This window comes from Medicago sativa, chromosome 7 (genome assembly GCF_051527215.1).
Source record: "Medicago sativa cultivar Bolivia chromosome 7, Bolivia_mono, whole genome shotgun sequence".
Lineage (NCBI taxonomy): Eukaryota > Viridiplantae > Streptophyta > Magnoliopsida > Fabales > Fabaceae > Medicago > Medicago sativa.
The window spans coordinates 104,810,937-104,838,473 of NC_140755.1; the positions used below are offsets into that span (position 1 = coordinate 104,810,937).

The window sequence follows — 27,537 nt, forward strand, 5'->3', positions numbered from 1 at the left end:
TTTCTTTATTTATTAATGTTTTGATTTTCGTGTCGATATCTATTCTTCTACGCATTTCTTTGTATATTGTTTTAGTTTTTCTTTTTTATGTTTCTCTTTAAACATTGTATTAGATAGGAGTATCTTTTGTGCTCGGTTTATTTATCGAGAAATGATATTTGTACAATTATTTTGTGATAATTTTTAAACAATTTTATCTCCTACTCATTTTATGTTCTTACTTCTTTTTTTTTTTCTCTATTGTTTTTCTAAAAGAGAAAAAAATTGTCAAACTGTTTTTGGGAGAAAGAGGAGAAACCTAGAGAAAGAGGAGAAACCTAGAGAAGAGAAGAACCAGAGAAGAGAAGTCTGGAGAATCCGTGCAATCAATTAATCTAAGGTAAGGGTGGGACTATCATTCAATAATCTTGAGTCTATGATTCTGAAAATGTCATTTAACATGTTGTAGGTTTAGTTTTTGAGAATTGGAGAATTAGGGTTAAGAGTGATAATTGATGATTTATGTTATCTTGTTGTTGATTTGTAGTTATTGATGATTGTTGTTGTTAATGTCATATTATGAATTGAGTATGAATTATGTTGAGTTGTTGTTGTTGATTGTGATGATTTTAAATGAATGTGAAGTTTGAATAATATAAGTTGCTTTTCCTGATTTTTTCTTATCTCTGCCCCGAATTTTGAAATAGAAACTGGTATTGATCGGTGCAGAATTGGTCTTAGGTGTAAACACGAAAGTTGTAGGTATGGAAGTTAGTTTTCTAATGCCGTTGGTCTGATGTCAAAATGATTTATAGAACTTGAGTTATGGTCAAATTACAGCACGTAGGTCACAGTGAATTTTTACGGACTTTCAGCACAACTTTTTCGAATTTGAAACGAAAACTGGTATTGATCGGTACAGAATTGGTCTTAGGCGTAAACACGAAAGTTGTAGGTATGGATATTAGTTTTCTAATGCCGTTGGTCTGACGTCAAAATGATTTATAGAACTTGAGTTATGGTCAAATTACTACACGTAGGTCACAGTGAATTTTTATGGACTTTCAGCACAACTTTTCCGAATTTGAAATGAAAACTGGTATTGATCGGTACATAATTGGTCTTAGGTGTAAACATGAAAGTTTTAGATAATTTTGTTAACTTTCCAGTGGCTTTGGTTTGACGTGAAAATGATGTTTGGTCTTTGAGTTATGATGAAAAATACTCCAAGGAGGTCTTAGCGAAATTGTATGGTGACAACATTCTCTGTTTCATGTTTTTGCGTTTTGTTCATATGTTTCTGTTTTAAATTGATTTTTGTTGTAAACATGAAAGTTGTTGATAATTGTGATATCTTTCCAGTAGCCTTGGTTTGACATGAAAATATGTTGTTAATAGTTTATTATGTTTTTACAAAGATGCATGATGAATTGTTGATATTTGATACGATGTTATATGATGTTGTTTATGATTGATGAACATGAGATTATGATGCGAAGTCGTTGTCGTTGTCGTCACCACTGTTGTCGTCAATGTCGTTAAAGTTGTAAGTTGTTTGTCGATGTCGTTAAAGTTGTAAGTTGTTTGTCGATGTCGTCGAAGTCGTTGGTCGTCAAAGTATTGTTGTTGAGTCCATGCATCATCATTGTCAGAGAAGAGGGCTCATGCCCTAGAATGCTAGTCATTCACCTTTAAAGACGAGGGATCATGCCCTAGGAGCTTTTACTCAATAGCGACGAGGGCTCATGCCCTAGGAGTATATTTATGCTCAAAAAGCGACGAGGGCTTATGCCCTAGAATTGTACCACATGCATGAGTAAAATGATAGAGTTGCATAGTCGAGTTAAGTTGCATTGTCGAGTCCAGTTGTTAAGTTGATTTATGAAGTTGATATTGATGTTGATTATGAAGTTGATTTTGATGATGATAATGGTGCTACATGACCATTGTTATGATATGTTGATGATGTTTATGTTGTTAAATATAATTGTTGAATTATATGCTTAACATTATTGTTTGTGAATCTCACCCCTTCTGCTTGAAAATGTTGCTCTACGTATGAGTAACTTGCAGGTGATCGAGAATAAGTAGCTGTTGAATGCTGTCGTGAGTGGCTATCTCTCACTGTGTCTTTAGGTGCTCTGATACGTAACGGGATGGGAACTTTTGTGGCTATTTTCTATTCCTTACGTACTGCTTATGAATTTACATGACTATGATTTAGTTTTTGGATTATTACGAGATGTTTTGATGAGGCCTTCGTGCCAAGACTAATTATGTTGATGAATTAAAATCCGCTGCGAAGTTTTTGAATATTTATGTTGACCAATTTATGAAGGATGAATTGTTATTTATTCCATTTATGATTTTTAAGAAGTGTAGCATTCCGTTTATGTTGGGAAAACGGGGTGTTACATGGTGCGGTTTTTTAGACAGTAATTTTTTTGTTTTCAACATTAAAATCAAATTAAAAAGCTAAAATTCAACATATTTTCAGCAATGTTTTAAACGCGGCCAAATTTATAAGCTAACATATTTTTCAACAATATAAGCTAAAATACAATTTTATTTTCATCCAACATTGTTCCCAACTACGTATGCCAAATTTAAATGCGGACAAAAAGTAATCTTATTTTATAAGAGATACAAAACACTAAAATTTGTATCATTCTCTAAGAGTTCGAGTATATAAATACATTTTTGAAAGAAAAAGCAAAGAAAAAACTGAACAAGAGAAAAAATACGTCATTTTACTAAAGTTTGCATTGAGTTTCTATGAGTATTGGTTCAAGTGATATATATTTAATTAGTGTTTTTCTTATATTGCCGTTTGGTTTGGTTTGGTTCGGTTGGTAAAATCAAAACCGCAAACCGAACCAAACCATGCGGTTGAGTAAAAAATTGATCCGAATACATCCGAACCAAATGCGGTTTTTTGCGGTTTCGGTTTGGATTGGTTCGGTTTGCGGTTTTTCTATTGGATTGGTTCGGTTTTGAACACCCCTAAATGGTATGCATCCACTTCTTTTTTGTCATCCACATGTGAAATTTCATCGGAACAAATTCTCGGTAACTGCTATTATACCTTATGTAATATGTACCTAGATTCATACTTATATACAAAATCTTCATAAAAGGGAAAATATATAAAATTACTTTACATTGGTAGCTAACACACTAAAAAAGTTTCTTAAAAAAAAAAAATACACAAAAGAAGTACATATACATAGAGAGAACATGTAAAAAATGCATTGATCTTATATTAATCTATAATTATAATGATCACAATTCAAAAAAAATAATTTCGATCACCAAAGTACAATCACAAATTGTATGCGTTCTTATCTAAATCATAATATATTTTAACTCTTAGGTTAAAATATCAACAAAAGTATAAAGAACTCAAGACATCTTTGTCAATATAAGAAGTGGTTCATGTACATCGTCTTAGAATATATATTCACGTGTATCTGTAAAGTATCTCATAGGTATTCGATAAAAAGTTTTTTAAACATAATAAAAATAATTATGATACTTCTTGTGTTAGACAACATTTACCAACAATGACATAATACTAGAGAACCCATTGAGAGCTTATAGAGGTCCTCTATTTCGAACCCCTTGATATTGACTCGTGTGTTAGGCAATATTTACCAACAATGACAAAATTGCAAAGAAAACACAAGCACATATACAAGAGTGCCACTTGTCATCAAAGACAAACCTTTCCATCATATGATGTAAGAAATCCCAGCTACAAGATCATATGTCCTCCCCTCAAAATCCACGTTAAAAATGAGAAACTTTCCATTGAGAGCGACTATGTTCTCCATGAGAGAGACTTTGTTCAATATAACCTTTTTTTAAGTTCATTACTCCCATCACTTACTCGACTATCAACTATGATGATCACATCACTTACCTGATTATACATCCATGATGATCCAACCACTTACCCAATTTCCTAACCATGATGAGTTATCCAACAATGATCCTGACTTAAACTACTCTACCTTGTCTTCTCACACGTGTGAGGTCACAAGTGTTTAAAGCCTCTCTCCAAACTATCCCTTAGTGTTTTCAATCTCTCTAGAAAAGGGTTGCCACTATTGGACATGGTACATGAGTTTGATTGAGTTTGTATCTGTTTGATACAAATCATTTCCAAGACAATACAATGGAAATCCTATATTGGTTCAAGCGAACTTTAGAGTACTTGATTGATTTACTTCATGATCTAGAATATTCTCACTTGAAAGGATCTTTCATTAAGTTCCTAAATCATGTTTTAGGTGTACTTGATTTGCATAAATTAGGACATAGCCTTTTTCCTTTTTAAATGTGGTATTCTGACATTTACACTAGTCTTGCTTCTTCTTCTGATTTCATTAAGGTTATGCTGAAGGAAGATAGCAGTTTTGACAACTTTGACAACTTCAACCACTTAAATAGCTAAGACCGCTGAGACATCTTCAACATCTTGAATATTATATCTTTTATAATGAAAAGAATATTCATGGTAAAAGAGAAGTTTCTTAAGATGACAAAAATGTGTACCAAAAAGAGTCGTTGTCTAAAGGATCGTCTCGTTTAGACGATTTTGCTGAATTCCTTATATGCTGAATATTAGAGTTATGCTTGAGCACAATTGATGGATTTAACTTCTTGTCGACTTTGTGTTGAAAAAAGGATATGCTTGATCAACTTGCTCGGAAATCATATGACTTGCGTTTATACTCTGATGAGTAGCGTACTTCAAATATCATGCACACTTGAACACACGTATTTGCTTTCCGTTCATACTCTGATGAGTAGTGGACATTAAATATCTTGCACACATGAACAAACGTTAGTAGACAATTTGTTCCCTAACATATAAAACATCAGATGATGAAATTCATTTACTTTTCTTGTTATGTTATCATCAAAACGTAAGGTATGAGATATTCAAACCAAATTGGTTCTTAGAGGAAGGTGTTGGTTTGATAGTCTCCGGTGCTATCTTCCTCGGCTTTCTTGTGATTTTCTTCATTCATTTATCTTCCATAAACCTACAAAACATAAATTATTAGGGGAAAAAAACATGGGTTGCCTCCCATGCAGTGTTTTTTAATGGTCTTTAACTGGACCTTTCTTTTCTCTCACAACTTAGTATGACCGAAGGATCCAACTTGCCTTCAATGGTAGAAAGTCCAATCCTAATTCTCATTGTTTGCTATGAAAATCAAATTTTTAAAGATGAGGTAAATTAATTTGACCTATGTCCCATTTCGGGTGATGTATAAGCGTGTTTTGAACCAACGAGACATCCTATTTTCATGGCGGAATCGCTAACGAAATCCGTTGAGATTAATAACTTTATATCACCTCAAAGGAAACTAGATTATTTTCAATTTTCAAATCCTTTGTTTTATCTATAGGTCCAACACCAACCTTCATATTTTGGTTCTTTACTTGATATCTAGAATTATGAATCATAGGAGTATTAAGATTATTCAATCCAATTAACAATATCAACTTCCCCCTTCGGTCTATCATTGATATCATAGGTTTGAATTATTATAATCATATGATTGTTTGATCTTATTATGCTTGTATCAAATGTCATATTTTGATAACCAAGACCAAACAATCATATCGACGTTTCATACTTAAAGATGTTGATGTTGCTTAGGAACAGTAAGATAAAATTAGAATTCTTTAAAAGTCATAGAAACAAAGAGAACGAGATTTATGGAATATTCGTTGTGACTTAGCTTCTTTCCACAATTCCAAGACAAAGGGTGTCTACTCACTAGATTCCATCATAAACAAAACAAGATAAACTAAAGGCATAAACAGTAAATATAAGGAAATTCCTTACTTTATTGATGAAATAACAAGGTATAAGAACAAGAAATTTTAGCTTTCCTTGAAAGAATATGCAAACCAAGTATATTATGTCAACGGAGGTACGGATTTATATTATGTGATACTAGATATTGAGATAACTAATCATACAATTTTATGACTAAATTGAATATATAGTGGCAAAGAATTATTGGAATTAGGTAAGGGTAGGAAATGTTGTATTATGTAGAGAGAAGCTGTAACAGGATATCGCCTGCAATGCAGGGTGGTCTCTTTTAATTTTCTCATAGTTTTGCTATTTGATCTTCCTTTCCTTTCACTACGGTTGGGGACCATCCACAACACACACAATCAATGACACTAAAAGTCAAAAATATTAGTGGACACTCTCTCTATCCTCTCTCCTCTAATACACTATCACCGTACATTTGATCAATGTATGTGTGTGTGTGTGTATATATATATATATATATATATATATATATATATATATATATATAAAATAAATCATGAAATATACATACATACATATATATATCATTGCCCTATTCCATTTTTTTGCCTTTTCACTTATCCCCTATGCAACTTTGAATTAGATAATTATTTTTTTTACTAAAAAAAGGAAATATATGGGACTTAAAATTGAAGTAAGTAAGAGGGTTAAGGTGTTTGGTTGTGGAGAGACTGACTGGCCTTTTGTTGGTGTGAAGGCGGAAGCATATGTAGATTAGATAGATAGATATATAGATATATTGAAGAGATTATATATACCAAATATGATGAAAAGGACAAGTTGCTCACATGAGCACTATAGGGACATAATTCATGGCCCCCACGTAAGAGTAGTAAACCTCTCTATCTACCTTTCATTCTCTCTCTTCGACGAATGAAACTGGGCAGGTTGCAAGAAAATTATGCTTCTTTTTTTCCTAGTTGTAATTAAAGAAGCTTCCCTTGAGGAGATAACTAAACTATAATTGTTAGCCAAAACCAAACAACAGACTATATACATCTCACTCACACGTCATATATATATATATATATATATATATATATATATATGCTACTAGTAATTTGTAGAGGTCAACTGTAAATAGCCACAATTAACTTGGACCAAACTTTGAAATTGAATCCTCCTTACTCACTCCATATGGCTTGCTTGTCTTTGTTTAGGGTTTATTAATTTGTGAATTACAATAGAAAGGCACCCACTCAGTACTCTTTGCAATTTGTTTGGTTTCCATCAGAATCAGCTTGCAATTGCAATCTAGGTAAAATATCTTCCACCTTTAATTCATTTTGACCTCTCTACTTTTTCACAACCATTTCCGTTTCTTCTCAAATTTCCTTTTATTATCACACTATAATTATTTATTATATTTGTTTCCCAGCACCTCTTTAATTCCATCCTCTATATTATATATTAACTTATTATTCTGATCAACATTTCATTCCTTAGTGAGTGAGATCCATTCATATTAGCTGATCGAAATCAAAGTTGAGAGTTAATTTGATGGAACAAGTGAAAGGGTATTGTTCTGATAGCAGGGACGAAGAGGAGGAAGGTGCAGATGATATCATCGCAATCACTGGAGGAGGAGAAGAAAGCAGCAGCAGCAGTAAGTAGCATAGTACTCCCATTTTTTTTCTTTTCTTTTTTCAATTTCATGATCTCCATGCATATCTATCTATCTATCTATCTAGCTAGCTACAATTGCAAATAATTAATTAAACTATTATTATTATTAGGAAAATGTTAACCGGTGCCCCCGGGCACTGGTTAAGGAAGCAAATGTAGAAACTTTTGCATTGAAAATTGTGTAATCAAGGCTTCAAAAGTCAAAAAAGTGTCTTTTTTTATTTAATTTTTCCATTTTTAGATACCTTAACCAGTGCCCCGGGGGCACCGGTTAACACAACCCTTATTATTATTATTAGGATTTTGATCACCAATTTTTTTTTTTTTTTTGAAGCAGATCACCATCTTATTCTTAATTATACGTGATTTATTTAATTTAATAAATACATGTATTGATGGATCCACACCAAAATGAATCCATGGTCGGGGTTTGGGATCTTGATGCATATATAAATCAATTCAATCTATATTTGGTGGAGCTATTGATTAGTAATGAATGAATGAATTAATTTGATCCACTTGGTATAATTAGGGTTACAGACGTCACAGCTGGAAGAAGAAGAAGAAGAAGAAGAAGATGTGGGGGTTGGGAAGTTGAATGAAGAGGAGGTAGATTTGATGGAGTTAAGACTTGGAGGAGGGGGAAGCAAGAGCAAGGGCAATGACGAAGGATTAGGAGGAATAGGATGTTCTTCAAATTCAAAGGATGAGGAGGAGGAGGAGGAGGCAGTAGCAGCAGCAGTAGTAGTAGAGAAAGAGCATATGTTTGATAAAGTGGTGACACCTAGTGACGTAGGGAAGCTGAATCGACTTGTGATTCCAAAGCAGCACGCAGAGAAGTACTTCCCTTTGGATTCTTCTACCAACGAGAAAGGGCTTCTCCTAAATTTTGAAGATCGAAATGGTAAGATGTGGAGGTTCAGGTATTCATATTGGAACAGTAGCCAGAGTTATGTGATGACAAAAGGGTGGAGCCGTTTCGTTAAGGAGAAGAAGCTTGATGCTGGTGACATTGTATCATTCCACCGTGGACGTGCTGAATTGCACAGACACAGATTGTACATAGATTGGAGGCCAAGGGCACACTCTCAGTACTCTCATCATCATCATCATCACCACCACCTCATCCCTCAATATCCTCCTCCTCCTTCACTGCCTTTCTATCTTCCTCCCAATCATCACTATTCATCATATGGTGGTGGTGGTACTGCTAGATCATTATACACCTCCCCTCAATATTCTCACCTTCCTAATCCTAATTACGCTGCCCCTTCTACAATATCTCATCCTCAATATTACAACAACAATTTCTATACTACTACTACTACTACACTTCATCAACAACAACAGTACCACCACCCTGCTCCTGCTGCTGATCACCTTGTTAATAATAATAATAATAACAACAACATGAATCCCCTCTATTATCTCACCTCCTCGCCAATTACGCCACCATCAACCACCACAGCTGGTGGTGGTGTGGATCAACATTTTCAGGGATCCGTGGTGCAAGGGCATCAACAAGATCAGAGAAATGTGAATGTCCCTATGAATATGATAATTGATTCAGTGCCAGTTGCACATCATCACCGCGGAGGCAATGTTAATACTAGCGGAAAACGACTGAGACTATTTGGGGTTAACATGGAATGTGATTCTTCTTCTTCTTCTTCAGCACCACCACAGGCGGCAATGCCTAATCGTCAACTTCCACCCTCTTCTACAACAACTTCTGGGGATCATGATCAACATCACATAGGGGGAACTTCGCTGCACTTTGATTTGGATCCTTCTAATTCCCAATATCGCCGGCACCACTGAAGATCATATCATTTTGTTTTGCAGTTAGTTAGAGTTAGTTTGGCTTGGGCAGGCTAAGTAGCTCCCTTTCCTTGGCAGCATTTTTATTTTATTTTTGTCTCTCATTTCCGCTAGCTACAAATTAAGGTAAGAAAGAGCCCTTGAACTTTCTTCTTAATTAATTAAATTATTATTAATTATATCTTTTCATCCGTAGTTATATAGTACTTATATATTATATATTTAGTGGTTGAAATTCTTCATAGTATACTACTAGTACTACTGTACGTTTTATCTAAACTTCTTTGCTCGAATTGGTAATTAGCCGGGGGGGAGAAGAAATGAAAAACAGTTGCAGTCCAATGATAGAATGAAATCCATTTCAATTCAATATATATAATATAATATAAATAAATAGTATTACTACAATACAAATATATAATCTATTATTTTATAGTTACGTTATTTTTTGTATGGAAAACATTTCATTCTAAATATCTTGAGTGAGAAAGGAAATAATATATATAGAAGATGGTGTGATAGGTTAGAGAAAAATGAAAGAAAATAAATTGTTGGATGGATGTAAGAAAATTAAAAATATCCAAATATTATATTATTGTTGTTGTGCATCAATACAATACAAATATGCTATGCTCCCTCTCTCTCACTACATTTAATGATACACAGAAAAGATTGTTGCTTTGTTGTATTTGGATCTAATGTTTCAGTTAGCCTTGTTGGGTTGGGTTGATGTCGATCACAACACTACTGCACTGCATGCTGCACCTTAGTTAGACATTTCGCTTTGCAGTTTGCAGATAGATCATAAAAAGGTGCAGAACTAAACTTGTCCACCTGTCAAATAATTTACTAGCTAGTGTGCTTAATTCCTTCATTTAAGCTTTATCCATCCAATCCATTTATATATTGTACTGTATGGAGTATCATTTATAATAATTAATGAATCCTTTTCCACCTTTGAAACTTTTTGTCTTCTCTCCTTTCAGCAGTCACCTTCTTGTCTGGATCGTTACTGCTCACAAACGTGTTTAACAACTGTGCACTCTCATTCATTTTTTCTCCCAAGAATAACTATATATCCTAATTCTACTCTCATCATTCTTTTTATCACATTATATTATATATTTATATTGTTGTTACTTGCAGTGGATTCAATGCACACTTTCTCATATATTTGCTAATTGCAGAGATACAATTGAGTAGAATACCCTTGTATCCCATCTTTATAATCTACAACATACAAATGTACAATCCTCGAAAGAAAAAAAATACATACATACATACATACAGTCTAAGAAGCAAACACTCTGACACAAACATCTCATACTGTCGACATTGCTAATGTGAAAAACATATGACACCGCTATCTATATATTAATTTTATTTATAAAAGATCTACTGTCGAAAAAGTTTAATAAATACATACATATGCATCTAACTTGAACAATTCATTTCATTAAAATAATTTCTATAACATGATACAATAGTATTTAATCTTTATTTATCCACTATCGAAAAATTTTATCCACTATCGAAAAATTAAAAAACGTTGTAACCAACTTTAATGTCTATGACCCTCATTGATCAACATTTTTCACACATCTTTAACTCTTGAATCTACGATGTGTGTAAGCTGAGAAAAAAATTAAGACACTTATCCAACACATGTCGTACAAGTGTTATACGAGTATCAGACATTGACGCGTGTCAGACACTGCGACATGCCTAATCCTAAAGGTGTATGTGCTTTATAGCATACAATGAACACCTTGATTTTCTAGAATTTTGTTGGATACATATACAATATTGAATCGTTTAATACCATGCCATTCTTTTGTATTTAAATATTTTAAAGTTATTATTTTTTTGAATAAAAATATTTTAAAATTATCTTACCTGTGGGATACCCATATCCAATTAAACTCGAACATATCAATTTTTTTCCCTAATACGTTCAATTTGCCATTAGTTTTGTTTGTTTGTAGAGATACACAATTTAGTTGTCCAAGTTTCGCTTTTAGTACTTTTCGTTAAGGGGATTTGCAATGGTTTTGCTATTGTTTTTACTATGGTTTTGTTTTTTAGAGGTGGTGAGTGCTACTTGTACTATACTGTAGTGTGTGTGAGTTTAGAACCTCTAGAGTCTAGTACCTATTTATTTATTTATTATTAATAATTATAATTCTTTGATTGTTCAAAAATAGAAGGGGATTTGCTTATCAATAAATTTGCTGATTTAACTTTTTTTTCCCTTGATTTAGATTCTTCTTAATTCCGAAGTTTAATATAGCTGACCTTCTACATGTTAATTGACAACTCATTGATATTTTTTACCCATCCAATTATAATTCTTTTGGAGCAGCTTATCAGCATCAACTAATACATTACTCCTTTTTTTTTTTTAATTTAAAAAAACTAATACATTACTGAAAACAAAACCATCAACTTATACAATTTGATGATGATAAAAGGTTTGCATGCTTTTTCTTTTACTTTCATGAAATGAACCGTGATATGCGTACCAAGATAAAGCATATGCATGTACTACATATCACTCATCTTTTAATACTTTTTTAATGTAACTCCATCTTAAGACCATTTTGGGTGCTCAAGTGGATCTTCTACATACAAATGACTCATTTTATAATTTTTTTTGTTATTACTTAAAAAAATATTCTCCAACTCATCACCTCAAAAAAATTGATAGGGTTTCACCAATAACTCTATATCATTAAATATTTCAACAAAATTCATTTATTTTCATAGAACTTATTAAATTGGACCAACAAAAAATGAAAAGAGAGAGTGCTTCCAAAGACACCATTTCAACAAACGCTCAACTCTTTTTGACCATAATGAGGGTGTCTTTTTAACATGATGGTAAATAAGGTTCGAATTGTCGCTGCGACATTTAGCTTAACAATTTCAGCATTTTTCTAGTTGAACTAATAAATTTCCATCATTACCTTTCAACAATATTCATTTATTTTAAATACAATTTATTAATTGAGATCTGGAAAGAAGAAAAAAAGAGAAGAGAGACAATCCTTCCACATACCACATGTGTACCATTCTCTATGAACACCAAATATATATTCACTTTTACAAGGGAGAGTGTCCATTTAACTTGATGTTAAGAGGTGAAACACCCACTGTAATAGATGCTCTAAGTACTAAAGATGTGAAACATCAAGATTTAAAGTTTAGTCCCAACACAAACACTTTAGGGAATTAACCCATCGTTGATAATAGAGGTAAGTGCCCCCATGCCTAGTAAGGAATACTTTCCAAAATAGTACTTTGATATATATTCTACTTGTGGCATATTAAGTTTCGGTTGTTCGAGAAAATAATATTTTCTATTTAAAAAGAAATGATTTTATTTCGCATCATCAGTTTTGAGATGAGTAGGTGGATATTGACACTAGGGAGGGAGGGAAGGGATCTGAGATACTCCTTCAACAACGATTACAACAGAAAAGCAGCACGTACTTAGTACATTCAAGTCCTACTACTCCTCCTCCTCCTCCTCTTCTATATATGTCTGTCTTGTCTCGCTTATTACTGTAGATCTAACAGTCTTCCCTCTATATATTGCTTTTTTTGCTTTCAATAATCGTTGAGTGTATGAGTGAGAACCTAGCATTCCGTTAACTAATCTCTCCTTTTTATGTGCTATCCATGAACAGTCTATTTTTAATAAATGCGACCTTAATTATATTCAAATCTCAACAGTTTTTATAAATAGAATAGAAAAACCTCACACACTACTAAATAAAATTAAACATGAGAATTAATTAATAAAAATAACTTTGCACTTTTAATTAAAACTTGAAGGATTTGCCAAAAAAAGAAAGTTGAAAGATTAATGTCTTCACACGACAATTTCAATGTAATATATAGTTACGGATGAGGAATGATAAATTAACAACAAAAGTTGATAATTAACAACAAAAGTTGTCATTCCTCATCCGTAATTAACTATATAGTTACGGATGAGGAATGATAAATTAACAATAAAAGTTGTCATCTACAGTATTTTAATACAACTAAAAGAATAATTCAAAAATTTTAATCATTTTTAACTGCTTTGAAATGCGTGCCAGTTTGAAATTTCTTCATGGAAGAGCTACGGTGTGAGAAAAGTTGTTATATTTGATTGTCCATATAACATTGCGGATATCACATTAAAGAAAGAAAAAAGCCTGCAACTATTATTATCAAATTGTATTAGTTGATACTGGTAAGCAGCTCAATAAAAGTGTTAGCTAGCTACTATTATTGCAAGGATGAGCGCAAGTCTATAATATGGGTAAAAAAAAACTAAACAGCGATTTTATTGTTGTGTATACGGGATTCACATAAGCACCCAAGGGAGAGCTTCAATATTGTAGATTGGTAAACCATGAGTGGTGATTTTTGAATCCATCACTCATCTCTCGTCGTTCTCTTATGTCATGATGTAGAATAAAATTTGGTGTCTGTGGATTTTTTTCTCTTTCCGTATTAGGTCTATGAGGGCCCATCTTCTTTGATGTTGAAGCTGATGGTTGCTCCATGTTGTTAAGACTTCTACCCAAGCGTAAGTGCATACAACAAATCTAGTCGTGGCCAGTGGCGGATCTTGACAAAATATGTGAGGGGAGCCAAATATTTATAACATATATATATTTATGTTTTTTCACAAAACATAAACAAATTGTCATGTGGTGTGTCGGTTATTGTGCTTGAATTTCACCTTATGTATGAGCTATGGTTTGAATTTGTGAATTAAAATAAATATGAAGAAAAAGGAGATGGAAAGGCTCGAACTCACGACCTAGTGATGCAAAAAGACTTCAATTTCCGCTGCGTCACATGGGCTCCCAAGTAGATCCGCCACTGGTCGTGGCCTAGATAATTGATGTATTAATGGTATTCGTTGTAGTGTCCTACCAGACGTGCCGTATTTGTTATCGTACCTGAAAGATAGATAAGTGATAATAGATCTCAATAGTATGTCCTTTGCGCTTCAAACGATTATGCAGAGTATGGAACTCTGCCCCTCAGTTATGAATTCCTTAACTCCTCACAAGAGTGCTATGTAGCAAGGTTTTTTGAGAGTTGCTAAACTAAGAAATGTATAAGTAAAATGAAAAGCATAATGACAAAAAGATAAATTTACAAAACTAAGCTTATGTTGATTGGTTGAATTTGTTAATGAAATGTACTAGTGTGGTATTCAAAGAGAAAAGTAAATATTTGGACCAAAACAACACGGCCTACCGCATTTAGCCTCTTTCAGCTATTTTTGAAGGTGACATGAAATTCTTCTCGTAGCTAGGATTATGTAGTGCCCCACATATGTCCTGCTTCTTCCCTTTTTGTGGCGTTTCTGTTTCTCTTATCCATATATGCATCGTTCCCTTGGAACGTGCCTTCAAGTAAATATAGTTGTTTCTGTTAGTAGCACTATAAACAAAAAACACAACACGAGTCAAATGTCAAGTTTCACTCAACTTTGACTAATGAACCTTTGTAGACGCGAATAAGATCTGTCTGTCACATGTTTTCTGTTGCGGATTCGATGAAAAACTCACACCAATAACAACTTGATGTGTGGAGCAAGGGATAATAAAGCAACCAATAATCAAAGTGAATAGAACAGTTATAATCACAAGCCAAAAGTAGAAAACAACACAGCAAGAGAAAAGAAGAAGAGAGAACACAAAGAATCTGTTTACCCAGTTCGGTCCAAATTGACCTAGTCTGGGGGAGAGAGCAGCCCTCCGTTCCACTATATGATGAGTAACGTTACAAAAGAGATGGATTACAAGAATAAGTCTCCCGCCTAATTCTACCCAAATCCCAGCCTCTTCCCGTAACCAAGAGACTCAATCCTAATAGTGTTTCCCAAGGTGAATCAACCCTCAAAACCTAGTGTTTGTTCCAAAGAGACAAACTCTATACAAACCCTAGTTTTGTTGTTGCCTTTCTAAACCCTTGTTTCAGCCCCCTCTATCTCAAGGTTTACACTGATACAATGCCTATATTTATAGTAAAAGAAACTCCCATAAAATTGTACCAAATCTGGCCCAAAAATACGTTTCTGAAAAAAATCTGCACGCAAAATCGGGCCCCGATTTTTACCATTCGGGCGCCGATTTTTCCAGAACAATAAGCCTTCCAAAGGCAGCCAAAATCGGGCCCCGATTTTTGCCATTCGGGCCCCGATTTGTGCTTTCAGCAAACATCAATTTTTGGCCTCCAAACTCCAATTTTGAGTCACTTTCACAACAAGCTCCACCTTGACTCCAAATTAGTGATGATGCCCATTTAACATCAACACCTTGCTGCTCTTTCCCTTGCTTCCCACTACACCAAGTAGCTCCACAAGTTTTCACCCTAATCCCTTCAGCCATCGGAATGTCTTCCGCCTTCTCGAAGGTACTTGCAGTCCAACTACGCCAGGAATTTTAGGTAGTTCCACAAGCCTTTACCATACCTCTTCAATACGAGACATCTCCCGCTTCCTTGAAGATCTACTTGTTCCCAATCACCCTTGGCTTTTAGAGTAATCCACAAGTATACACCTCCCATCCCTTCAGCCCTCGGAATGTCTTCCGCCTTCTCGAAGGTCCTTGCAGTCTAACTACGCTAGGTATTTTAGGTAGTCCCACAAGCATTCACCATGACATCTTCAACACAGGAAATCTCCCACTTCCTTGAAGGTCTCCTTGCATCCAATCACCCTTGGCCTTCTTTTAGAGTAATCCCGCAAGTCGTGCTATACATTCTTCAACCTTATGAAGAAATCCCTTGCTCACCATAAAGCATAGCACCCAAGGTCCTCCATAGTCGTACCATTACCGGTGTGTTCAACTCCACCTCACGCTGAGCGTACTCTACCTCAACTAGCAAATGCGTACATCCCACTATGTCTTCAACCTTGAAACTCCACCTCAACAGGTAGATCATGAGTATTGTTGCCTCCGCCTCTCCAGACTGATCATGAGTATTCTTACCACCGCCTCTCCAGGCTGATGTTGAGTGTTTAACGTCTCTCCAGACGAACACCGCTCCACTAGGCATCAATCCCAAGGTGACCAACATCACCTTCTTCATCCTCCAAACAACACCACACCATCAGAGCACCCGCATCCTCAAGACGCACCTTAATGTTCTCCAAATTACCAATGATTTTGTTGAACTCCACAAGTAGCTCCATGACGGCCTTTAACTTTACCATCCTGAATAAGTAAAGTTGTTGCTTTAGGAATTGCCGACGAGCCAAAGACTTTGTCATATACAAAGATTCCAACTTTGCCCACATTGATGCCGCGGTTGTATCCTTTGCTACTTCTCTCAAATCTTTATCCCCGAGGCACAAGACAATGGCACTCCTGGCCTTGTCCACCACCTCGGTCTTCTCCGCTCGTGACATGGCGACCGGTAACGAACCTTCACCCTTCAAAGCTTTCTCACACTTTTGCTGTATTAACACCGCTTCCATCTTTACCTTCCATAACCCAAAATCGTTATCTCCGGTAAACTTCTCAATATCCCACTTCGAACCCATGGTACTAGATTATTCTTTGACCTTGCCCCACGGTGGGCGCCAATTGTTGCGAATTCGATGAAAAACTCACACCAATAACAACTTGATGTGTGGAGCAAGGGATAATAAAGCAACCAATAATCAAAGTGAATAGAACAGTTATAATCACAAGCCAAAAGTAGAAAACAACACAGCAAGAGAAAAGAAGAAGAGAGAACACAAAGAATCTGTTTACCCAGTTCGGTCCAAATTGACCTAGTCTGGGGGAGAGAGCAGCCCTCCGTTCCACTATATGATGAGTAACGTTACAAAAGAGATGGATTACAAGAATAAGTCTCCCGCCTAATTCTACCCAAATCCCAGCCTCTTCCCGTAACCAAGAGACTCAATCCTAATAGTGTTTCCCAAGGTGAATCAACCCTCAAAATCTAGTGTTTGTTCCAAAGAGACAAACTCTATACAAACCCTAGTTTTGTTGTTGCCTTTCTAAACCCTTGTTTCAGCCCCCTCTATCTAAAGGTTTACACTGATACAATGCCTATATTTATAGTAAAAGAAACTCCCATAAAATTGTACCAAATCTGGCCCAAAAATACGTTTCTGAAAAAAATCTGCACGCAAAATCGGGCCCCGATTTTTACCATTCGGGCGCCGATTTTTCCAGAACAATAAGCCTCCCAAAGGCAGCCAAAATCGGGCCCCGATTTTTGCCATTCGGGCCCCGATTTGTGCTTTCAGCAAACATCAATTTTTGGCCTCCAAACTCCAATTTTGAGTCACTTTCACAACAATCTCCACCTTGACTCCAAATTAGTGACGATGCCCATTTAACATCAACACCTTGCTGCTCTTTCCCTTGCTTCCCACTACACCAAGTAGCTCCACAAGTTTGCACCCTAATCCCTTCAGCCATCGGAATGTCTTCCGCCTTCTCGAAGGTACTTGCAGTCCAACTACGCCAGGAATTTTAGGTAGTTCCACAAGCCTTTACCATACCTCTTCAATACGAGAGATCTCCCGCTTCCTTGAAGATCTACTTGTTCCCAATCACCCTTGGCTTTTAGAGTAATCCACAAGTATACACCTCCCATCCCTTCAGCCCTCGGAATGTCTTCCGCCTTCTCGAAGGTCCTTGCAGTCTAACTACGCTAGGTATTTTAGGTAGTCCCACAAGCATTCACCATGACATCTTCAACACAGGACATCTCCCACTTCCTTGAAGGTCTCCTTGCATCCAATCACCCTTGGCCTTCTTTTAGAGTAATCCCGCAAGTCGTGCTATACATTCTTCAACCTTATGAAGAAATCCCTTGCTCACCATAGAGCATAGCACCCAAGGTCCTCCATAGTCGTACCATTACCGGTGTGTTCAACTCCACCTCACGCTGAGCGTACTCTACCTCAACTAGCAAATGCGTACATCCCACTATGTCTTCAACCTTGAAACTCCACCTCAACAGGTAGATCATGAGTATTGTTGCCTCCGCCTCTCCAGACTGATCATGAGTATTCTTACCACCGCCTCTCCAGGCTGATGTTGAGTGTTTAACGTCTCTCCAGACGAACACCGCTCCACTAGGCATCAATCCCAAGGTGACCAACATCACCTTCTTCATCCTCCAAACAACACCACACCATCAGAGCACCCGCATCCTCAAGACGCACCTTAATGTTCTCCAAATTACCAATGATTTTGTTGAACTCCACAAGTAGCTCCATGACGGCCTTTAGCTTTACCATCCTGAATAAGTAAAGTTGTTGCTTTAGGAATTGCCGACGAGCCAAAGACTTTGTCATATACAAAGATTCCAACTTTGCCCACATTGATGCCGCGGTTGTATCCTTTGCTACTTCTCTCAAATCTTTATCCCCGAGGCACAAGACAATGGCACTCCTGGCCTTGTCCACCATCTCGGTCTTCTCCGCTCGTGACATGGTGACCGGTAGCGAACCTTCACCCTTCAAAGCTTTCTCACACTTTTGCTGTATTAACACCGCTTCCATCTTTACCTTCCATAACCCAAAATCGTTATCTCCGGTAAACTTCTCAATATCCCACTTCGAACCCATGGTACTAGATTATTCTTTGACCTTGCCCCACGGTGGGCGCCAATTGTTGCGGATTCGATGAAAAACTCACACCAATAACAACTTGATGTGTGGAGCAAGGGATAATAAAGCAACCAATAATCAAAGTGAATAGAACAGTTATAATCACAAGCCAAAAGTAGAAAACAACACAGCAAGAGAAAAGAAGAAGAGAGAACACAAAGAATCTGTTTACCCAGTTCGGTCCAAATTGACCTAGTCTGGGGGAGAGAGCAGCCCTCCGTTCCACTATATGATGAGTAACGTTACAAAAGAGATGGATTACAAGAATAAGTCTCCCGCCTAATTCTACCCAAATCCCAGCCTCTTCCCGTAACCAAGAGACTCAATCCTAATAGTGTTTCCCAAGGTGAATCAACCCTCAAAACCTAGTGTTTGTTCCAAAGAGACAAACTCTATACAAACCCTAGTTTTGTTGTTGCCTTTCTAAACCCTTGTTTCAGCCCCCTCTATCTCAAGGTTTACACTGATACAATGCCTATATTTATAGTAAAAGAAACTCCCATAAAATTGTACCAAATCTGGCCCAAAAATACGTTTCTGAAAAAAAATCTGCACGCAAAATCGGGCCCCGATTTTTACCATTCGGGCGCCGATTTTTCCAGAACAATAAGTCTCCCAAAGGCAGCCAAAATCGGGCCCCGGTTTTTGCCATTCGGGCCCCGATTTGTACTTTCAGCAAACATCAATTTTTGGCCTCCAAACTCCAATTTTGAGTCACTTTCACAACAATCTCCACCTTGACTCCAAATTAGTGATGATGCCCATTTAACATCAACACCTTGCTGCTCTTTCCCTTGCTTCCCACTACACCAAGTAGCTCCACAAGTTTGCACCCTAATCCCTTCAGCCATCGGAATGTCTTCCGCCTTCTCGAAGGTACTTGCAGTCCAACTACGCCAGGAATTTTAGGTAGTTCCACAAGCCTTTACCATACCTCTTCAATACGAGACATCTCCCGCTTCCTTGAAGATCTACTTGTTCCCAATCACCCTTGACTTTTAGAGTAATCCACAAGTATACACCTCCCATCCCTTCAGCCCTCGGAATGTCTTCCGCCTTCTCGAAGGTCCTTGCAGTCTAACTACGCTAGGTATTTTAGGTAGTCCCACAAGCATTCACCATGACATCTTCAACACAGGACATCTCCCACTTCCTTGAAGGTCTCCTTGCATCCAATCACCCTTGGCCTTCTTTTAGAGTAATCCCGCAAGTCGTGCTATACATTCTTCAACCTTATGAAGAAATCCCTTGCTCACCATAGAGCATAGCACCCAAGGTCCTCCATAGTCGTACCATTACCGGTGTGTTCAACTCCACCTCATGCTGAGCGTACTCTACCTCAACTAGCAAATGCGTACATCCCACTATGTCTTCAACCTTGAAACTCCACCTCAACAGGTAGATCATGAGTATTGTTGCCTCCGCCTCTCCAGACTGATCATGAGTATTCTTACCACTGCCTCTCCAGGCTGATGTTGAGTGTTTAACGTCTCTCCAGACGAACACCGCTCCACTAGGCATCAATCCCAAGGTGACCAACATCACCTTCTTCATCCTCCAAACAACACCACACCATCAGAGCACCCGCATCCTCAAGACGCACCTTAATGTTCTCCAAATTACCAATGATTTTGTTGAACTCCACAAGTAGCTCCATGACGGCCTTTAACTTTACCATCCTGAATAAGTAAAGTTGTTGCTTTAGGAATTGCCGACGAGCCAAAGACTTTGTCATATACAAAGATTCCAACTTTGCCCACATTGATGCCGCGGTTGTATCCTTTGCTACTTCTCTCAAATCTTTATCCCCGAGGCACAAGACAATGGCACTCCTGGCCTTGTCCACCATCTCGGTCTTCTCCGCTCGTGACATGGTGACCGGTAACGAACCTTCACCCTTCAAAGCTTTCTCACACTTTTGCTGTATTAACACCGCTTCCATCTTTACCTTCCATAACCCAAAATCGTTATCTCCGGTAAACTTCTCAATATCCCACTTCGAACCCATGGTACTAGATTATTCTTTGACCTTGCCCCACGGTGGGCGCCAATTGTTGCGGATTCGATGAAAAACTCACACCAATAACAACTTGATGTGTGGAGCAAAGGATAATAAAGCAACCAATAATCAAAGTGAATAGAACAGTTATAATCACAAGCCAAAAGTAGAAAACAACACAGCAAGAGAAAAGAAGAAGAGAGAACACAAAGAATCTGTTTACCCAGTTCGGTCCAAATTGACCTAGTCTGGGGGAGAGAGCAGCCCTCCGTTCCACTATATGATGAGTAACGTTACAAAAGAGATGGATTACAAGAATAAGTCTCCCGCCTAATTCTACCCAAATCCCAGCCTCTTCCCGTAACCAAGAGACTCAATCCTAATAGTGTTTCCCAAGGTGAATCAACCCTCAAAACCTAGTGTTTGTTCCAAAGAGACAAACTCTATACAAACCCTAGTTTTGTTGTTGCCTTTCTAAACCCTTGTTTCAGCCCCCTCTATCTCAAGGTTTACACTGATACAATGCCTATATTTATAGTAAAAGAAACTCCCATAAAATTGTACCAAATCTGGCCCAAAAATACGTTTCTGAAAAAAATCTGCACGCAAAATCGTGCCCCGATTTTTACCATTCGGGCGCCGATTTTTCCAGAACAATAAGCCTCCCAAAGGCAGCCAAAATCGGGCCCCGATTTTTGCCATTCGGGCCCCGATTTGTACTTTCAGCAAACATCAATTTTTGGCCTCCAAACTCCAATTTTGAGTCACTTTCACAACATTTTCATTATCTTCATTCGACTGAATTGAATTCGTTTTACCGTAAGTTCAGCTGCTAGCTTATTGTCTAATAGCAACATAATTTTTTTTTAGGTCTAAACAGTTATAGATTGACCTCGTATAACCTCCGATGAAGGGTCCCCACTTATAAAAGTAGACGTTAGGGGTAATTAAGAAGAGGATGGGGGGTTGCATGTTTATTTACGATGACATAAAGCAAATTGTACCATAAAGTTGGCCCAAGTTCTTCACTCTAGCTACTTACTCATGCCGGCCGACCGACCTTTCATTAATTAGTTAATCTATTGAAAAATGTATCATTTGGTCGAATGCGGTGTCTATCAGTGATCAATCCAAATCATCATCATATAATTTTGTTCTAAACTGGACCACATCCCACTACTCCATGCATAGCCCTTTATTTGGTTTTTTCTTTTTCTTACCGTAACGATGCTTGAATATTACTACCTCCGTCCCGGTATAATTGACCTACTTTGGTTTTTCACACAGATTAAGAAAAGTGTATAAATAAAGGGGAAAGTGGAATATATTGTATTGGGAATGATAAAAGTAGTATTATTTAGTGTTATATTGTATTGGGAATGATGAAAGTTGTATTGAAAATTGAAATAGGTCAGTTATTTTGGGACACTTTTGTTTAGAAAATGGGTCAGTTATTCCGGGACGGAGGGAGTATCGATTATTAGATGAAAAGAATCGAACGAGAAAGTACAGGTAGCGTTGGATGACATATATTACTATGATCAGCAAAGAAAACATGAATTTATATTGGATTGGAGTACTGGAAGAAGTACTCTCAAAATGTATCAAATTGGCTATCTTTCAAGATTAACTTATACTATATGGAGAGGACATACCTACATGATACATCTCCTGCCTCAACAACTCCAACTATGACCTGAAACATGACCACATTACTAAATAGACACATTTCATGTTTTTAAATAAGGGTAAAATATGTTTTTGATCATTATAAATATATCGACTTTTTGTTTTATTCTGTCTATAATTTTTTTATTTTTAGTCCCTATAAAATTTTCAATCACCACTTTTGGTTCATATTTTTAAGTCAACTCATGTGTATCCTTTGCATTTTTAATAAAATTGTGCATAAATGTGTAGAGTATTGTAAAAATCTCTCAAAAAAAGATTTTTTTTTAACAAAACAAGAATTAAATATGAACTTTTAATCGCAAAAAAAATAAAAATTCATATTTAATTCATGTTTTGTTAAAAAATTCTATTTAATTTTTGGAGAGATTCTAATAATATAATAAACTTTTCAGCAAAATTTTATTCAATAATATAAATTCTACATATCAGTTTAATTGAAAGGAGATACCAAAACTGAATATGGAAAACTTTTGGGAGACTAAAAAGTCGAATAAATTTTTTAAAATGACTAAAACGAAAAGATAGTATATTTATAGGATCTTTAGTTAACTTGTGTATGTTTTACAAGGGAAAATAAGTTTTCATGCTTTTTTTATCGGTGTTATTTTTAGTTTATCTTTTTTTTTGGTTTGAAAGATTAGTTTATCTATAGGTTCCATTTAATTTAATGGAGATAATTCGAGGCATATTGTAGGATATTAAACGTCGGCACCTCTGTTCTCGTAAGCTTAGTTCAGTTGATATGGACAATATATAATATATGCAAAGTCAGAGTTCAAATTCTGACCACGACAAAAAAAAAATGTCGGCACCTCTCACAGTCGAGATTGAACTTTAAAAATCTGACCACCACAAAAAAAAAACGTTGGCACCTCTCACAGTCGAGATTTGAACTTTATTACGTCTCACGATTTTATTTATTTGCACTAATAATAAACTTATAAGTTTCACAAGGTTTAAAAAAAAAAAAACTAAATAGTAAAGTTTCACTAGCTAAACTTGATGAATATATATACACATATATAAACTTTTTAAACCACATCACAGTATCTAATATGACATCCCTAAAAAAAAAGCATTTAATATCGCAACAGATATATGAAAAAATATATATACATAATAAACTTATAAGTTTCACAAGGTTTAAAAAAAAAAAAAAACTAAATAGTAAAGTTTCACTAGCTAAACTTGATGAATATATATACACATATATAAACTTTTTAAACCACATCACAGTATCTAATATGACATCCCTAAAAAAAAAGCATTTAATATCGCAACAGATATATGAAAAAATATATATACATACGATTTCATCTCTTCTAATGCAGGAACAAACAAATTTATGAACCCATTTAGCTTTTCAAAAAGAGGTACCATTCTTTTTTTTTTTGGTACAAAAAGAGGTACCATTTTAACTATATCATAGGTATGAATATATAGACACGCTTTTGTGAAACAAAGTGAAGCATGCAGATACACATCACATGACCATCGATCTCAGGGAGAAGAATTTGCTGCTTGTAATAATGATAATTAAGATAAGGGAATTTTTTAATGGCAAAAATAGTACAAAAATATTATTTTATATATTGGTTTTTAAATAAAAAAGTGAGCATTTTAGTATTTGTGTAATGATAATTTATGAAATGAATAAGTGATTTCACATGTTTTCAGTCTTCTTTTGTTTATTTTTGTGATTTTATCGTCTTAACACGACTCTGTTTATTTTGATTTCTCATCTTAATGCGATGTTTAAGTTGATCAAATATAAATTAAAGACTTCGACGTCGTCAACATTGTAGATCGGGAGACATGAATATTTATTTTAAAGACTTAAGGTGCCGCACCTTCTTTAAAATATTCATGTGTTCCACAATATCATTCCAATCTCCAACTTACCCTTGAATATATGTAACCAGATAAGGTGCCGCACCTTCTTATTAAGCATAGCTTCCTATATATCTTATCTTATATACCAAGAAAGCAATAAATTAAAACATGAGGATCACCTTACCTAGTATATATGTATGTATGAGTGATGATCGATCAGGATGAATGAGGCCATAAGAAGGCTCCCATAGCAAAGATTCTCCTTTGTTGAAGATCAGCCATGATTGGTAAGCCATACTGTTTGAGCAAGCAATCAAGCCTCCACTCAGGCATTATCTCATAGTCAGCTTGAGTGTACCTTGGGTAGTGCAATGGCATCTGAAATTCAAACCCACCAGAAGATGATATTTTATTCATTTCTTGATACTATCTTCTTTCTCTCTTGCTATTTTATAGAGAGATACAGAGACAGAGACAGGGACAATTTCTATATTTATGCAAAGACTTTTTTCGACAAAATATCAATGCCAATACAAAGGTTGTGTACCACATCAATCTTTCCATACGAATAATCAATCGTGTGACTCAGCCTAGCGTTGCTATTTCTCGCGAGTTATCGTGACCATTTGTTGATCTACTGTCAACGAAAACTTGACATTAGATAGGTTAAGTCATCTGAATGTCCCCTAATTATTTTTAATCTGAATGTCTTTTCCAAAATCTAATGAATGAGTATAATTAATACTTTTATGTTGTTATTATTGTAAGAGTAAATACTCAATTTGCCCTTGTGACAAAAATATTGAGATCTATTTTGCTCTCCTAATAAATTTTTTTAACTTTTAGTTAAAAAAGTTATGTCAAAAAAATGTATGTGAAACTACGAGTGAAAATAAGTTATGTCAGGCTACAAAGGTCTACGGTCTAGTCTACGCTTAATCCAAACCAAATCATTTTTTTTAATAGGATAGACCAAAAAAACATTTAGCAAGAAAGACCGGATCACAAAGCATAAGAAAAGTCTTTTAGATCAATCAGACCGGCTTATTTAAACAAATATGAATAATTTTTTTATTAGTATTAATATATTATATTTTACACTTCAAATTAAATTATAAATTGGTTAACCTGTCCGGTTTACGTTTATTAATCTACATTATTTTTCTCATATTTAATTTTATTATTATAAACTAGAATCATATTAAATAACAAATGAAAGTTTAATGTTATCGATCTGATAGTTTGTCAGTACTCTATGTAAACGTAAATCAAATTACATATTTAAATACGTTCATATGAAGTAGACTTTTAAACATGCTAACACGTCATATCAAACTTTTAAAAAGTCAAACTCGAACCAAAAGAAATAAGCTTATGAACAAGCTACATGCTAGATTTAAACTTTAAAATTTTTTACCGTTCAAACTTAAACATTGTAAAGTCTAGTTTGACCCAACCTATTCTCACCTCTATGTATTAGTGTAAGTACGGAGCCTATATTGATTAAACTCAATTCATATATAATAAATTTATGAAATATAAGGTTGTTTTGGTGGTTAAAGTGAAAGAAAAGGGATAAATGCGTTTTTAAATTCGATTTCCATCTTGAACAAAATACTAACATAGAAGTATACAACGGTGCGTAACATAGCGAAAAAAAATTCACGACATGATCACAAAGGCTATTTATCACTGCATGATGCAATTCGCGATAAAAATCTTTTTGATGCAATTTGCAATAAAAAGATTCGTGAAAAATAGCTTCGTTGGATAACATATGGAGTAATTTGTTTAAATTAACCCTCTAATATACGTGAAACCTGAAAAATGAGAATGTAAAAATAAAAATACATATTTTAATAATTTGAGATAGTTCATATATTTTGACGAATTAATATACAAAGAGTCTAGAAAAGTGTCATAGATGTTGAATTTTTGTCATGATTTTTTCAAGGCGTGTTAAGCACCCTATAATATTCAACCTTTAAATCACTTTTCTAGACTACCCGTATATTACAGGGTTAAAAATAGGAAAAATCTCAAATTATAGATTTAAAATATGTGTTTTTATTTTTACATAGTCATTTTGAAGACATGTGTATCACTTTTCGTTTAACTAGACCCTAACCCGTGCGATGCACGGGTTTGTTTCGATTTTCATATATAAGAATCAGGTTTACTATATTATTAGTTGTCGACATGTTTAAATATATTATGTATAACATTTCAATAAACACTACAATGAATAAAATGCACCGAAGTTGCAACTCGTCATACAAAATCTAAACAATGAGCAAAATTTAAACAATGAGCTAATTAAATAGTTCAAAATACACATCAAAGGAAAAAAGTTACTGTATAAAGTTAGTATGAGAAACATATCAAGTGATTCAACCATATAAGCCTATAAGGTCACCTACATTTTCATTTTTCAAGACATATGTCGTAGGAAAAATGAGGAAGAAATGGTTGAAAACCCGCAGACTTTTGGGTTTAGATTGCGAAGGAGAAAGGAGAAAAAAGGGTTCGAAACTGTTTGATAAAAAAGAAAAGGAATTAATTGGTTTTTTGAAAAGGGAGTTTAATATTGGATATCATGTAGTGGAAGCCAAATGCTATCACAAAATCAGCAAGTGGTTTGGTGGTTAAAATGCTTTGAAGTATCTAACATGGCATGGGTTCGAATCTCTGGAGGGATTTTTTTCATAAATAATATTTTTCAGAACCCTAAAAAAAGGGCGGGATTATGGTTAATCAGGGTTGCTTGCAACACTGTTTAACATTTATATAGATTAAGATTAAGATTACTATAAAAAACTTCTTCAACTTTTTGACCCTATAAAATTTTCAATCGTCACTTTTGATCCCTATTTTTAAACTAACTCATATTTATCATTTGTATTTTGTGTACAAATGTGTAAAATATTGTAAAAATCTGCCAAAAAAAAAAAGAACTATTTAGCAAAATATAAATTTAATATGAATTTTTTAAAAAAATTTGCGGTTAAAAATTCATATTTAATTCAAGATTTGTTAAAAATTCTAATTATTTTTGTGAAAGATTCTTATAATATT

At 35.1% G+C, this 27,537-nt stretch overlaps 1 protein-coding gene and 2 long non-coding RNA genes across 3 annotated transcripts; 1 reads left to right on the forward strand and 2 right to left on the reverse strand.

Moving 5' to 3' along the window:
- Positions 1-6,618: 6,618 nt before the first annotated feature.
- On the forward strand, positions 6,619-9,478 carry LOC146911751 (uncharacterized). The gene is made up of 3 exons (XM_085726716.1): positions 6,619-7,100; positions 7,289-7,448; positions 8,001-9,478. Exons 2-3 carry the CDS (start codon positions 7,343-7,345, stop codon positions 9,287-9,289), a joined length of 1,395 nt encoding a protein of 464 aa, XP_085582842.1. The 5' UTR covers positions 6,619-7,100; positions 7,289-7,342; the 3' UTR covers positions 9,290-9,478.
- A 4,015-nt stretch (positions 9,479-13,493) lies between these two features.
- Positions 13,494-26,440, reverse strand: LOC146911752 (uncharacterized). Its single transcript, XR_015019135.1, has 2 exons — positions 24,647-26,440; positions 13,494-14,137 (listed from the first exon to the last, which is right to left on the reverse strand). It is a non-coding gene; the product is annotated as an uncharacterized LOC146911752 (long non-coding RNA).
- LOC146911753 (uncharacterized) lies at positions 14,149-22,635 on the reverse strand. Its single transcript, XR_015019136.1, has 3 exons — positions 22,593-22,635; positions 14,555-14,706; positions 14,149-14,250 (listed from the first exon to the last, which is right to left on the reverse strand). It is a non-coding gene; the product is annotated as an uncharacterized LOC146911753 (long non-coding RNA).
- Positions 26,441-27,537: the final 1,097 nt, after the last annotated feature.